The 14,461-nt window shown below is 52.0% G+C and overlaps 4 protein-coding genes across 4 annotated transcripts; 3 read left to right on the forward strand and 1 right to left on the reverse strand.

Annotated features, from left to right (window-relative positions):
* The first annotated feature begins 473 nt into the window (after positions 1-473).
* Positions 474-3,495, forward strand: POSPLADRAFT_1073291 (hypothetical protein). The gene is made up of 7 exons (XM_024482591.1): positions 474-535; positions 583-708; positions 767-1,024; positions 2,138-2,513; positions 2,567-2,763; positions 2,813-3,028; positions 3,080-3,495. The coding sequence occupies exons 1-7, from the start codon at positions 506-508 to the stop codon at positions 3,239-3,241; spliced, it is 1,365 nt and encodes a 454-aa protein (XP_024341779.1). The 5' UTR covers positions 474-505; the 3' UTR covers positions 3,242-3,495.
* A 1-nt stretch (position 3,496) lies between these two features.
* POSPLADRAFT_1053777 (hypothetical protein) lies at positions 3,497-4,141 on the reverse strand (the record flags this gene model as incomplete). Its single annotated transcript, XM_024480447.1, has 3 exons — positions 3,497-3,842; positions 3,897-4,013; positions 4,068-4,141. The coding sequence occupies 3 exons, from the start codon at positions 4,139-4,141 to the stop codon at positions 3,497-3,499; spliced, it is 537 nt and encodes a 178-aa protein (XP_024341780.1).
* A 230-nt stretch (positions 4,142-4,371) lies between these two features.
* Positions 4,372-6,789, forward strand: POSPLADRAFT_1044408 (hypothetical protein; the record flags this gene model as incomplete). Its single annotated transcript, XM_024478530.1, has 8 exons — positions 4,372-4,634; positions 4,790-5,204; positions 5,300-5,444; positions 5,492-5,586; positions 5,639-5,783; positions 5,836-6,389; positions 6,458-6,588; positions 6,645-6,789. The coding sequence occupies 8 exons, from the start codon at positions 4,372-4,374 to the stop codon at positions 6,787-6,789; spliced, it is 1,893 nt and encodes a 630-aa protein (XP_024341781.1).
* A 1,920-nt stretch (positions 6,790-8,709) lies between these two features.
* Positions 8,710-14,370, forward strand: POSPLADRAFT_1073292 (hypothetical protein; the record flags this gene model as incomplete). The annotated part of the gene is made up of 19 exons (XM_024482592.1): positions 8,710-8,963; positions 9,019-9,205; positions 9,261-9,305; positions 9,368-9,555; positions 9,606-9,658; positions 9,717-9,883; positions 9,940-10,049; positions 10,103-10,149; positions 10,197-10,258; positions 10,314-10,420; positions 10,472-10,488; positions 10,551-10,709; positions 10,762-10,808; positions 10,862-10,909; positions 13,178-13,447; positions 13,513-13,663; positions 13,722-13,796; positions 13,848-14,117; positions 14,192-14,370. 19 exons carry the CDS (start codon positions 8,710-8,712, stop codon positions 14,368-14,370), a joined length of 2,436 nt encoding a protein of 811 aa, XP_024341782.1.
* Between the last annotated feature and the right edge of the window lie 91 nt (positions 14,371-14,461).

The raw sequence follows: 14,461 nt of genomic DNA on the forward strand, positions 1-14,461 counted from the left end.
TAGCGACGCACTAATCATATACTGACCAATACTGACGTCCAACCTACTGACGTCCGAACTTACTGACTTACTGACATACTGACCTACTGACTACTGACCTACTGACTTACTGACCTACTGACCTACTGACACACTGACCTACTGACATACTGAACACACTTGTATATATGTAGCTAGTAGCTATTGGTTTGCGCTGCTGTCGAATGTCCGTAGAATACAGGATAATATATATATTATTTATTTGAATTATTTTATGGGAATTATGGGGTGCTCGCGGAATAGCGGCATTGTCCGGCCCGTCCACTGAACCTGGCGTGGCGCAGGTCACCGGGTGCCAGGTTTTACCCAATGCCAGGCTGAATCAGAAAAGACCCGGCGGTGCCAATTCGGGGAAAAACCCGGTCCATCCTGGGTTGAGCGTGCTGTTTGATGAACCCGGGTTGAACTCAATCTCAGCGCCGCCTGTGTATCATCTTTGATTTCAATCAGCGCTTGTGTACGTCTCATGGCTTCCTCCAGCTCGCCGTTGAATGTGGTATGTCACGAAGAAATCAACGCAGCACTTACTAAACTTGCCCCAAGGCGCACCAACATGCTGCGAACGCGGACGATTATGTCGCACAAGGTCTCCTAATCCCCGCAGCGGAGGAGCACTATAAGGCTGCAGAGGCATTCTTAGTATGTGTAGAAGCCGCTACGGATGATAACGTACGTGTTCTGTTCATTATGTGGCCTTTTCGTGAGTGACCTGGAACCGGTCATGTAGACGAAGCGAACGCTGCGCATGCTCTACAACGACCACTCAAAGGCCGGGAAAGAACTTCAGAGGAGAATAGCCAAACTCAGAGAAGAAAACAAAGATCCAAATCTTCCACAAAAGTTGACTAGCCATGCAAGTACTTCTGGAACGATCGCCCCTCCAACTGCGCCGCCTCAAGTGCCATCGCCGCCCCCGCATGCCCGCAATAGGATGTCTGAGTCACAGCAAGCTATTGAAGAGTCTTTTATGGTCCTCGGGCAACGGGTGAGTGTCCTCTCTGCATAGTTTCTACTCAGAAGGTGCTCCTACCATCAGAGGGCGACTCTACGCATTGCTTGTGATTGCAACGGCCATCCTTAGAGCGAATCTACGCATTGCTTTAAGCACTGGGGGATGTCCGTTGCAATCACGCAGCAAACACGGGCTGCACCCTCTCTCTTCTCGTGTTTCACGAACTTACAACCTTTGGAGCTGTTCGGCCACCCCAATTGCCCGTACTTTGTAGCGGTATTCGACCTGTCCAGGGAGCAGACCTTCACCCCAGGGCATCTCCAAAGGGTCCAGTGTGGTATTGTGCGGACTGATCACCTTTCCGATCCGGTCGCGTGGCTATACTGTGTCTGCCGCACATTCCGCGGAGGGTGGCGTTGCACTCGCTGTTCGCACGCGAGTGCCACGCTATCCTAACCCCCGCACATCTGTCATGACCACGGCTCAGCCGGCCAGTAGCGTGAAGTTTATTTGCCCCTGCCTTTGGAGTAACTTGAGTCCGTTACAGAGGGTCCTCGTGCAGTTAGAGCTGGCGAGGTGGTATTAACCTGTCCAGCTACTCTTACTGGCTGATTACACTTTCGGGTGCCCCGGGCTTCCCCAATCACTGTCAAGAAAAGTACATATCCCCCCAGGCACTGTTCCTGTCTTCTTCTGGTAATTGCACCAACGAAGCCAATCACTGGCATTTACGCCGTTAAAGGCTAGATCGCAAGAGTTTAATCGACGTTGGGTGTATGCTTTTACATTGCACAGGTCCCTACAGGCACAGACGTCCTACGGCGAATGAGAGGCCTCGTGATACCTCTTCTGCTTGAAGTTCTTTGGGCAGCACTCAATCGCTTATGTGAAGGCCGCTCGTGTTGGTGCCTGTTGCATTGCTCTGTCAGACAAGACACGCCGCCTGAGATGCAGCCTGGGCTCCACGTATCGTAGATCAAAGCTCCGACATAATTCATCACAATGCTGATGGCTTATGCGCTGGCTAGCATGTCCATTGTTTAACTTCATCGCAAGGCATAAGCACGTTGGTCTGAGCATGCCTGTGCTCGCTGCTTTGATCTCCACTCTGTTCTATTTGTATACATTACTGATGATCTACCACAGAGCGATTCAGGAGACCCATTCAACCAATTCTGGAAAATCACCGAAGGCATGCTGGATTACCTCTCTCAGCCAGTCGCCTTCGCCACCGCACCGCTTGCTCCGCCGACACCGGAACACACACCTCGCCTGCGAGACGCTAGCTCTAGCAGCGACACTGACATAGAAGATGCACTATCCAGAAGGTTGTCCCGTGGAATCGGACTCGTTAAGGCGGCGCGGTCGAGGATGCTTACACGCAATGATTCTCCAGCAACAGTATCAAAGTCTGAAAGCGGCCGAGCGGGACGCTCACATTCGTTTCCTCCACAACCACAGGACGTTGGATCTGCGGGTGCAGGGGATGACTGGGACGATGACCTCGGCCATGATGACGGTAGGCATAGCCACTCGAATTCTGCACTGAATTTGCAGTGATGTTTCGTATGTCAGATGATATGGCCGACTCGTTTTGTCTAATCCCGTCAAAGTCAGACGCGGTGGCGAAAGCCCTTCAGGAGGAGAACATCGCACTCAAAGCCGAACTAGAGACGCTCCAGAAGCGTCTCGCGTCAGCGGAGGGTATGCTGAAAATGCGTCAAGAACAAGATCAGCAGTTACGAGATAGCATACTGCTTGCAAGAAAAGAGGTGCGCCACACTGCCGCTTGCCCTGACATTCTCTTACCAATGTTCCTAGGCGCATCGTGCCATGGTGTCGTCAAGCGTGGTCCCGCGGCCGACGCAGGCGCCAGTCGACCTCGCGTCCCTGAATATCAACGTACCGCCCATCCCTCCGGCCGTCGCTGCGCTCAATCCCGTAAACCCTGGGCGAGATCGAGAGGCGCAACTCGTACGCAGGGTACGTGAGCTCGAAGATGAGGTGCGAATAGTCCGTGCAGAGAATGAGAAACAGGTATGTGCATCTCCGCGGGTGACACCAATGACTCTGATGTGGTGAGAGCAGAAAGCAATGATCGTGCGGTTCCGCGAAAGGTGGGAGAAGCTCAAGGAATCCTCCAAGCGCAAAAAGGAGGCGAAGGCTGCTGCTCAAGCTACCAACGTCGTGGATGACCGCATTGATGAGGAACCTGAGGCCGAGGCTGAAGCAGAGAGATCCGAAGCATAGTTGGTAGCAACATCGTGAAGGCGTGAAGGAAGACCTGCATTGCGCATCTCATATATGATCTTTATGTCTGAATGTAGCATTGTATCAATATCTCTAACCCGGATGTATACAAGTCTCTCGTTTTGGTCCGTGATCCTACATACTGATATGTGGCTCGTCTGAGGCGATTTGCACGGATTGACTGTTGTATGGTGTAGTCCTCACCTTTATGGATAGCATGGATGATGTTTGCTGTTGCATCCTCCTACCGGTTCTTTACGCGAACAAACCATAATTGACTATCCGCAACGATCGTGCTGCGAGCTCGAATGTGCTTCGAGCGGACGTCAAACCGGCCTCGTCCACACCAGCTCCATCCGTGGTTCGAGTTGGAACATTCATCGTCAGCACCAGGTCAACATTATGATCCTTGATCCGATATACCGCCATGAGGATGTGTATTTCGTCGGGTTGGGTGGTGTTAAATTTGCGCACAAGCTGCGTCCCCGATAAGATTGTGAACGCAAGGTTCGCGGAGTTGCTGTCCTCCAGCACTTGAGTAACGTCGAGCACTGTATTTTCTTCGGCATCGTTGTCGTGTGCTAGCGAGTCAAAGTGGAACCTGTTCGACATGAAGTCAGCAAGCGGGCTTTCGTAAAATGTTCGATTGTCATACTTAGCGATGTCAGTAAATTCTGTAGCATCTACGCTCTCTAGAATCTCCAGTACAATGCTGATTTGTGAGTCTGGATACAATAGGACCTCTTGAGTATCGGGAACTTGACGCAGATCCCTTGGCATTATCAGAGTAGTGTCTGTAGTGTCTTGCATTCAACGAGTCACTCACGATGCGTCAATCAGGCCAACAGGCAATGTAGCGACGATAGCACCACCGAACAGCTCTCTCACTGCAGTAGACATACCGAGGAATTTTTGACTGTTTCAAGCTCTTATGAGAAGCAGCAGGGCGAAGTCTGAAATGAGTCGAGGCCTCGGGAGTCGGTGCCACTGGCGCAGTTGATCACGTGGCCGTGACGGACGCGTTCAACAACGAGCGCGGCCGTGAACGCGTCGTACCTCCTCCTGTCCCCGCCGCTCACTACCACACGCAATCTCGGCTACTGCATGATAAGATCGTGTTGACTCTCCAGATGGCTGAGTTTGCACGTCGCTCTACTCTCCAACCCGATCCTTACAATAATGGCCGCTCGCATTTACCCGTCCCGTCTACTGTGAAGAAGCCGACGCACACTGGGCGAATGTCGATGGCTGGTCCCGCTCTCAGGGGACCGTATCCAATGATGGGGCAAATACCGGGGACAAATCCGCGACAATCGCTGATGCGTTCGCACAATGTGAACCCTTTGTTACAGAGCGCGAGCAAGCCCAACTACGGCCGCACACCGTTGCACAGGTAAGCCTCTTGCATTTGAGTAGATCATGGGTTAAGCTCTGCGGTAATGGAATTAGCGCAAGCTATGCGCTACCGCTATGAGCCGCACTATGGTTTCGTCTTTGTTGTGGTCTCTGCTCCAGACCATGCACTCAAACTCGTCACCATGTATGCAGTAGCACGCGAAGAGGCTCTATGTGGGCAGGTGGTGCTCAAGCATCAGCGCCGATGGGTAGCCAAGGGAGTGTCAAAGATACTCGACCACTGCGAGACCGGCCCTTTCAGGCGAAGATGCGACAAGACATCTGGGCCTGGCTTGATCGCAACGGAATCGAGGTTTCACCACAGACGCTGAGGGAGGTCACTGTCAAGGACTTTCGCGCCGTGTACCAACATCTTGTTCGACTGCTGGATCCGGAATGGCCGTTCGGTGACAAAGAGACCCCTGAAGACCAATTTGCAAACCCCCTGAGAGCTCTACGATATCCATACATTGGACAGTGGGATCGCAAAACTCTCGCAACACCTGGCGCTATGCACGCATGGCCATTCTATCTGGGTGTGTTGCATTGGTTGGCAGAATTGGGGAGCGTAAGCCGCTGTTCCTCACAACTTGCAACAAAGCTGACGCCACATGGGGATAGGCGCGTCTGCACTATCTAGAGAGTAAAGACGTTACTTTGCAGGATTCTGCTCTTATTCCCGATGAATTCGATGATATCAACTATCATCAAGCTCTTGCGCTCGACCATTATACTCTAGCCTACGAGGTGTTCTTGGAGGGCAAGGATGTTTTCCCAGAGCAGGAGAGGATCCTCGAAGAGCGATATGGTAAGCCTTAACCCCTCAATTATAGCCTTGCTGACAATGCCTGGCAGCAAAGAAGGACGAACGTGTTGTTGCATTGGTGGATCGGCAAAGGGAGGAGCTCAAGCAAATCCAATCGGAACTCGAGATCCTCGAAAAAGCACCTGTGCGTATCTCCTCTTGTGGTGGTCCACACTGAGGTACCCACCGCACAATAGGCCCCTATCGAAGAACTGAAGAAGGATAATGGGTTTATCAGACGGGATAAAGCGAAATTCGAGGAGATTCTACGGCGTTGCGAATCAAAGAAGAAGAAACTCATTGACACCTTGGCGCGAGAAAAGGCTGACCTCGCCTACTGCGGTAAATTATATGTTCCGCCATAGGTGAAATTTATTCAACAATTCTCCGACAGTTTCCAATTTGGAGAAACTCCAAGCGGAGGAACTCAGGCTCCTAGACATCGTAAAGGAGCAGAATCTGTCACCAGAAGAGGTGGTCCGAATGAACACCGAACACGAGACGCTCTCCCGTGACATCGAGACCCTCAAGCATAAGATGGCTGAGACCAATCAGGTGGTAGTCAAGCTTGAGGTGTCCCTGACAAGAAAAGTCTCCGATGCGGAAGAAGCACTGGATATGTACACCAATTTACTGTCCAACCTCGGGCTGTTTCCACCTCTTCCGGCGCCCCTGGAAGACGTCGACCTTACGCTAGATCTTAATCCGGCGTCTTCCAATCCACAGAATCTACTCTCGGGTGCCGACATCAGGACGGTGGTGAAGCCCACATTGGGTCGCGTGGCCGAGATGAAGAGAACAGAACGCGCCGATGTGGAAAGTGAACGGATCAAGGTGGATAACGAGCTCGACCAGCTGACGCTAGAATGCGAGAACATGGACGAGGAAGTGGTTGAGGTTACCACCAAAGTCAATGGGCTCAACGATCAAGCCGACGAGCTGCGTGAGGTGTGTGAAGCCGTAAATTACGTCAGACACCGATAGTTCCTGACTCCTCTCGACCCTTCGAACACCAGGCGGCACAACAAGAGGCATTAGTTAGTCATTCTGAAGCGACCCGGCTCGAGAGAGACTTAGCTCAAGCGAGGACGGCTGCTATGGCGAACGGAGTCGGTGTTAAATCCCGGCTTCAAGCACTGCAGATTGCGTGCGTCTGTCGAAATACAGCGTTACTACTCGGGTGTTGACGTGGTCTCTCCATAGATATCGAGAACAGATCGACAAAGTCAACCGGCTCAAAGACGAAACGATGCGCGCTATCATTAAGAACAGTAGCGACATCGTGATGTTCAAGGAAGAAGTCTCTAAGCAGTTGAAGCATTTGCGGGATTTTGCAGAAGCTAATTGACAAGCCTCATTGATTGGTGCGTGATTCGCATCTGATTGTCCTTGCCTCTAACGTCCGGCGGGCGATTTGCCTATATTTATAGATGTATCTATCTTATTTATCGTTATTCATGGTGACTGCTGGTTTCGAACGGCAATCCCTCCAGGACACTGAGCGATGAGAGGAGACAACCATTCCGGTGCCGCTAGCGACCCGAGGTTACTGCATTATGATTCGTTCCCGAGGACTCTCCGCTGCAATGCACGCGAAGCTACCGGATGTCTTTCTAGATGACTTTTGTAGACCTGGGCACCGCTGGAACCCGCTGGGCTCCTCGGTGGACTCCTCGGGGATGAGTTGTGCGCGGCCGGAGGTACCTTCTGTCCGCTCTATCTATCATGTCCAACAGCGCATTCTCAGGAGAGCTGCTCTGATATCCAAATCAAGCGGCTACTCCCACACGTTATGAACGATGAATTATCCCGGTCGCAGCACTCCTACTTCCGTACATGCACACGCCATCGACTGACGGGATGCCCGCCTAGATTGCACGGGGCGTCCCGGACTGTTGCAATGGGGATAGCAGGGTATGGATGCAGGTGAGACCGGACAACAACACCCCACGAGTTTCTTTCGCGTATACCTGCAGTTTTCGCGATGAGGTAAGTGACAATCATACCTCTAAACTGTCAATGATGCTTGAAGCCGTGTATTTTTGGTGTCATTACAAGCTTGGTGCTCGGAGCCGGCATCTCACGCCTGTGTACTACCCAAGCGGCTCCGGCAGCAATAAAGTAAGAATAGTTGCCAGGTATCACTACCTGGACGATCAGACACACGCGTCCCATGTTCACTATGCAGTGGCTTCGAAATCCCCTGGGTTCTTCCAGATCCGAGGGTCTCGCCAAATTGGCTCTATCCAGCTCCATCGGCCACGATCCTTCGCACCAGGTAGTCTCTCACCGGCTGCTGGCACGTTCTCACGCAGACAGGTGGTTGGATCGATCGGAGCTATCTCCAGTAAACCTTGAGTCGGTTTTGCCGGACGTTGAATCACACCGGATGCGGTAAGAGATCGCGTCCGCTTTCTATGGCCTAAATGGCTTGCGATGCGCTACGTCTATGGGGCCGCCAATGGCTGGCGTTCGGGAGAAGACCACTTATCGACATGCCAAGTAACACTTTTGACAGTGTTTTTGTTCCGGCTCGCAACGGTTGACGCTCAGCTAGGCAGGTAGCCGCCCTGGCAGTACAATTATGCCGAAGTACTACGAACAGCAATTGTGCCAAGCGAGATCCAGATCGAAGCAAAAGGTATGAGAAGCAGATGCTAAATCCGTCCGTTGTTGCTCCTTTCAGATTACTTGTGCACGGCACCTTAGACGCTGGATTGTGCCATTGCTGTACGAGGCGCCTTCGGTGGGAAGAGTTGCGGCAAGACGCTCCCCTGGCGAGATGTACTATCATGCGGAGAATGATATATGGGGGTCTATCAACCCTAGATGTCAATCAGGTAGACCGAGTAAGGGCCCACATTGGAGGTGCTGAGACCCATACCCATGCTCATACCGCAGGAGAATGTCGAAGTCCTATCGGGGTCTCGAGGGTTCTGTTTCATACCCACTGATTGTCCCGCAGAGACGCTCCAGATTGATATGTGGTCGGACGCCGCACTCTGAGAGGCTGTGGACCCAGTCAGCGTTCCCAAAGGGCGGTGGAATGGGTGAAGCGATCTACCGATGACAAGTCATCGAATCTACCCTCATGGTTGGCGCCATCGGCGTGGGGATACCAAGTCAAGTCTAATATTGGGTTCTGCAAGCCTGCAAAGGTATAAAACGCTCGCTGAAACGAAGTTTGTCGCTCGGACTCTCCTCTTCCCCCACTTCCCAGAGCCAGGCTTTCGCAAGACGCGAAGATCCATACTTCTCGGTTGCTCTCATGTCGGCCGAGATTCCACCCCAAGGTGCCGCTCCCGCCTATGACGAGGCGGAAAAGGGCGCGCTAGACGTGCAAATTCGACCGGTAGAAGTGACCTTCAAGGATGAAAAAAAGGATCTCGTAGTTACCCAAGTTGTGCCGGTTACTCCAACGCCTAAGAAGGAGTCAACACCGCCAGCGAAGGCACCCGGTAAGCCGGCCAAGCGCAAGGTATCTAAATGGATACTCTGGCAATTGTGGTACAATACCTACCGGTGCGTTTGCAATACTGAAGCCACAGTGCAACTAACCGAAAGCGTGCGTACACAGAAAACTATTCACGATCTCATTTTCGATCAACATGATCATGTTCGGTTTCGCTGTTTCTGGTCATTGGCCGTATGCGAAGAAGTATGGCGGTGCCATGGCAGTAGCAAACTTCAATTTCTCTATCTTGATGCGGAACGAAATTTTTGGACGACTTCTCTACCTCTTTGTCAATACACTGTTCGCGAAGGTACGTCGTACTCTAAGAGCTCTTGTTCGTTATTTGGCGTTGACATATGCCATAGTGGACTCCTATGATCTGGCGGCTTGGGTGTACATCTGTCCTGCAGGTGATGGAGCGTCAACGTTCTCGCGTGCAACTTATACTTACTCTTCCCTTATGATCTAACAGCATCTCGGTGGTATCCACTCAGGGTGTGCCATCTCGGGTCTGGTCTGGCTGACCCTCCGAGTCGTCGATGTCTACCGCGACTACATGAACTATCACGTATCCATCCTGGTCTTCGGTATTTTATGTAACGTGACTTTGGTTGTCACCGCTATCGCTGGTTTCCCTTGGGTTCGCAACACTCACCATAAGTGAGTGGGCAGTTAACATGACATATTCTGGGAGCTCATCTCCATATCAGCGTCTTCGAGAGATGGCATCGGTTCATGGGCTGGACAGGTCTATTCATGTCCTGTAAGCCTGGGTTGTCCCATACCTGGCACGATGAGCCGTGTGCTGAGGTTGCTTCTAGGGCTCTTCGTCATCCTATCCGATCTCTACAACACGGAGACGCATCAGTGGAACTTCACCGGTCCTCACCTAATCCGGCAACAAGACTTCTGGTACGTGATGGGCATGACACTGTTCATTGTCCTTCCGTGGATTTGTACGCGGAGAGTCCCCATCGACATCGAGCTGGTTCGTATGCCGATACGTCTGGCTTTACGAAAGTGCTGAATAGATGCCACATACAGCCCTCAAACAAGGTGGCCGTACTCCGGTTCCAGCGTGGCATGCAGCAAGGGTTGCTTGGCCGGGTTAGTCGTAGTGCCGTGATGGAGTACCACGCATTCGGTATCATTTCGTGCGTGCATCTGAAATTTGGTCCGACCGTGGCGCTGAATCATTCGCACACAGAGAAGGGCCGCACGCCAAGTATCACTACATGGTTTGCGGTGTGCAAGGTATGCACCTTGAGAGTCGGCCTCCGCTGGCACTAACAATACGATAGGTGACTTCACCCGCAGCCTGGTCAATGACCCACCGAAGACGATCTGGACTCGCGAGCTGAAGGTGACGTTCAATGCCGTGGCCACACGCGTGCCCCCATGACTTACAGTTCTTTCAGTTGGCTGGTGTCTCGAACACGTCGGCATTGTACAAGCGTGGCATTCGGATCTGCACTGGTACCGGTATTGGTGCTGCACTTGCGACATGCATCCAGTCTCCCTATTGGTTCGTGCCGCGTGCTCAATGTAATGGAGACGTTACTAACTGCGATATCAGGTATCTCATCTGGATTGGTATGCAAGACAGCCGTCATTCATGCCTTTCGCGATACTCACAGCGATTTGTGGAATATCAGGTTCTGACCAGGAGAAGACCTTCGGTCCCACGATCAGCGGTCTGATTCGTCGCAACATCGAGCCTGAGCGCTACCTGTTGTGGGACAGCAAGGTCCGTGGAGGACGGCCGGACACCAGGAAGATCTTGAAGGAGGTGTATCACTCTTGGAAAGCCGACGGTAAGCCCTATCACTATTCGTAATTGCATAGACTTAGAACGTTCTGTGCCAGTCGTCTTCATCACGTCCAACATGATTGGAAACTCGGAGATGATGCAGGTATGCGAAAATATACGCATCTGGACCGGAGCGGTCACTGACGCGGTACGCAGGCGTGCAAAGAAGAGAAAATCCCATGCTTTGGCACTCTATGGGATTTCGTGAGTACTACCCACGATGGCACAGGAGATGATCTGACATTTGCTCTCACAGTGATGTGGCTGCATGTGTTTCACGTCCCATAGAGTTCGGTTCCGTTCATCATAGACGCGAGCGATCGCCTGCAGCTTCGCCTGCACAACCCTCATTTTCTTGTTTGACAACATCCCTGTATACTATTGCAGTCCCACGATGTATGCATATTATCTTGAGAAACGCCCAGCGGGAATGGCCTGCTCTTTAGGTCGCTGTCACCGTGGAAACGCGAGATCCGTGTGTGAGCTTGCATGGCTAACGAGATATTTATCTCGTCACAAGGCCGATCGTTCAGTCAATAACCGACGGCGTATTCAGTACTAGAGGCAGTAACCCGTGTCAAGAAAACGGTTTTGAGGCATTCCCCGGATACTCATATGTGAGTACAAATGACGCAATGCGCTCGTCCACTATTGTGTTGTTACTGCTAGACCAATCGTGCACTATGCTGGCTGGGAATAGTACAGGACATTCCGGGAACATAATATCCGATCAATGAGCATGCGGTGGGAACTCGTGAGAAACAGCGCTACGCACTGGGAAAATGGGAGGAACAAGCTCACCCAACTAGAAGGGGCAGCGGTCAACAGTTAAGCGGCACGCTCGGAGGTCGCACGCTGACATCCTAATGATAGCCATCCAATATCTTGCCGTGCTTACCCATCCAGGGCCATCGTCTGTTGGGATTTATCGCCGTATTGGGCACCAATTGCACGCCTCTTCGTGCGAGCTCAATCACTATTCGTGCAATGTTACGGGTGTCCTACAATTTCAAATACGCCTTCTGCGTTACTCATTGTTGGCGAGGTTAAGACTAAGGTTATACTGACGTCAATGCCGCTATGTTGACGTCCCTCAAAAGGCGTAAGACCGAGCGCATAGAGTTGGCGAGGAATGTTCAGCGTCACCCGCCGCGACGGGAACTGAAAAGAGTCAAACTGGGGTTATGCTGAGGTATGCCAGGCACGCGGGCATACCTGAGATACTGGCTTCCTGCCGGACGTCAGTGCCTTGCCTTGACCGGCGACGTCCAAATGACGAACAATGCTTCGAACATCGAGTACATCCCCTGTTATCCATGTCGGCATCGCGACCTGCTCAGTGCCTGAGTAGTAGCTTCGATTTCATTGGGTGCATGTGCATGCTCTGAGCTTACCCTCGAGATAAAACATTGCTTCACGACGAAGTCACGTATGTCAAATGGGCCATCCGTGCACCAACAGTAACGGATAAGTCGACGGCCTGTCATGGGCTCGATAAGCCCATGCTTTTCCAAAAATGCAGTGAAGCTCTCGAGTAATGTCGTAAAGGTTGGAGCTCCATTGACCTGTGCCTGCATTGCCAAGGACACGGAGCTCAACTACATAGCCAATGAACAGTTATGAAGTACCAACTTGAGTGATGCCGGTCAGGTTTGTGCAGAAGTCGGATAATCGAGGCCGCCAAGTCGGCTTCACGAAGCTCCTATATTCGTCCACTACCTCAAGCTCCTTGGCTAAGCCATTATGGTCTTTATCTTTCCAGCGTAGCAGGCATACAGGCCATTCCTGTGCATGCAGCTCACGGCATTGAGATAGAACACGGCGAAACTTCGACGCTTACGATAATTTCATTGGGATAGTCGAATCTAGCGGTTCCTTCAACACAAGTGCCCTCGACGTCGAGGACAAGGAAGGCATCGTATGGTTGTTTGGTACCTTGGCGGATTGCTTCTTGATTCACTACTGCAGGTATCTCCGATGCGTTCACAGATACCGTGCGAGACGTTTGAAGCCGAGATTGGTCTCGCAGAACCCCCGACACGTTAGAACGCATGCTCGGTTCGTCCGGTTCACACGACGCGGCGTGTCGCGATGTTGTTTTGTTGAGCCTTATGGCAATGAAGACAGTGAGGATGAGGAGACAAGATAGGACAAGGAAGTTCGGGTCGAGGATCCGCGAGAGCCGTGCCAAAAGCCAGCTGAAGAACGTCGGCATGGGTCAGGATAAGCCTTTGCTCCTCTGCTTACGCAGGAGATTACTTTTCAAGAGAATGGCGGAATAAACTGGGTTTGATGTCGGGGAGGAGGAGCAGGACGGAAGAAGAGCTGAAGCCACGTTGAAGGTGACCCGGCGCGTCGTACACAATCAATCGCGATCGAAAACACGATCACTATAAAGCACGTGATCCAGAATTTCACGGGCGCCTGACGCCCTGAATTCTCGGTCGTCCGACTGTTTCACGGTGTTCTCAGCCCCCCAACACTCGCTTTATTCTCCAGCCTGTCTTTGCCTTCATGAATCAACAAAGGGGGGATGACCTAGACGACGACTTTGTCCCAGACGACCTCGTAGCAATGTCGGACGACGAAGGCGTCCCACAAGCCGGCGATGCGGAAGACATCGGCAGCCTGCTCAGCGTAGATGAGAATGAAGTGGAAGGAAAGGCACAACCAAGCATGTCCACCCCCGCGAGTGCGAAGAAACGGAAGCGCAGGGCAAAAGAAAAGGAGCGCAAGGCAAAGGTCCGGTGCGCTCGAACGTGTATCATTATCTCAGGGAACTAAACGTTTAATTCTTCTGCTCACAGAAGCGAAAACTCGCAGAGACTCTCGAGCCCGTAGAGGGGCCCTCTGTCGCAACGCAGCCTCTAGTTGCGCTTTCAGATTACATATCGTCAGTGCAGACAAAGACGTTCTCCAAGATGTCCGCCATTGAACTCACAGACGTTCAAATACCCGGTAATTTGGTAGTTTCTTGTATTACTCCGACTCCCTAATCGCCTCTCCGGCTAGATAGAGGGTTCGATAGCGGACACGAGCCAATGGTCTGGTTCTCGGAACCTGAACCAGCTGGTGGACTTCATCACAAACAGTATGTCTCTTTGTAATGAGGTCATCCTCGAGCTGACCTGGTTTCACATAGTGCTTCCAACACTGAAGACTCGGTTTGCCCAGAGACCTAAGTCCACCGGCTCACCGACTTTGATATTCGTCGCTGGGGCGGCTTTGCGGGTCGCAGACGTCACTCGTATCCTCAAAGACAAGCGGCTCCGAGGGGAAAAGGGCGGCGACGTCGCGAAGCTGTTCGCCAGGCACATCAAGCTCGACGAGCACGTTGCCTATCTCAGACAGACGAAAATCGCCGCGGCAGTGGGTACGCCGGGCAGATTAGGCAAGCTGCTCTGTGACACAGGTACGTCCCACAAATATGGGGACAACCTGTGAAACATGACTGAGCTTAGCATATTTGCCTTCTCTCGTTTCCAGAGGCACTGTCCACCTCAGCGTTGACACATATTATTCTCGATGTTTCCTATCGAGATACGAAAAAGCGCAATCTGTTGGACATTCCGGAGACACGAGATGAGGTGTTCAAGACAGTGCTAGGTACTCCCAAGGTTCTGCAGGGGCTAAAGGAGGGCAAGATACAGCTGGTGTTGCTCTGAAGATTATATTAGAATCTGATGTAATGCACGATGAGCCTTGGCGAACAGTGCGCCACGAAGAATGGTACGGGTCGAGAGGACAAAAACGCGA

This window comes from Postia placenta, assembly GCF_002117355.1.
Source record: "Postia placenta MAD-698-R-SB12 unplaced genomic scaffold POSPLAscaffold_3, whole genome shotgun sequence".
NCBI lineage: Eukaryota > Fungi > Basidiomycota > Agaricomycetes > Polyporales > Adustoporiaceae > Rhodonia > Rhodonia placenta.

Coding starts and splice junctions, on each gene's coding strand:
- POSPLADRAFT_1073291 (XM_024482591.1), top strand. CDS start 506: ATGGCTTCCTCCAGCTCGCCGTTGAATGTG. Junction 536..582: donor CCAGCTCGCCGTTGAATGTG/GTATGTCACGAA, acceptor ACTTGCCCCAAG/GCGCACCAACATGCTGCGAA. Junction 1,025..2,137: donor TTATGGTCCTCGGGCAACGG/GTGAGTGTCCTC, acceptor GATCTACCACAG/AGCGATTCAGGAGACCCATT.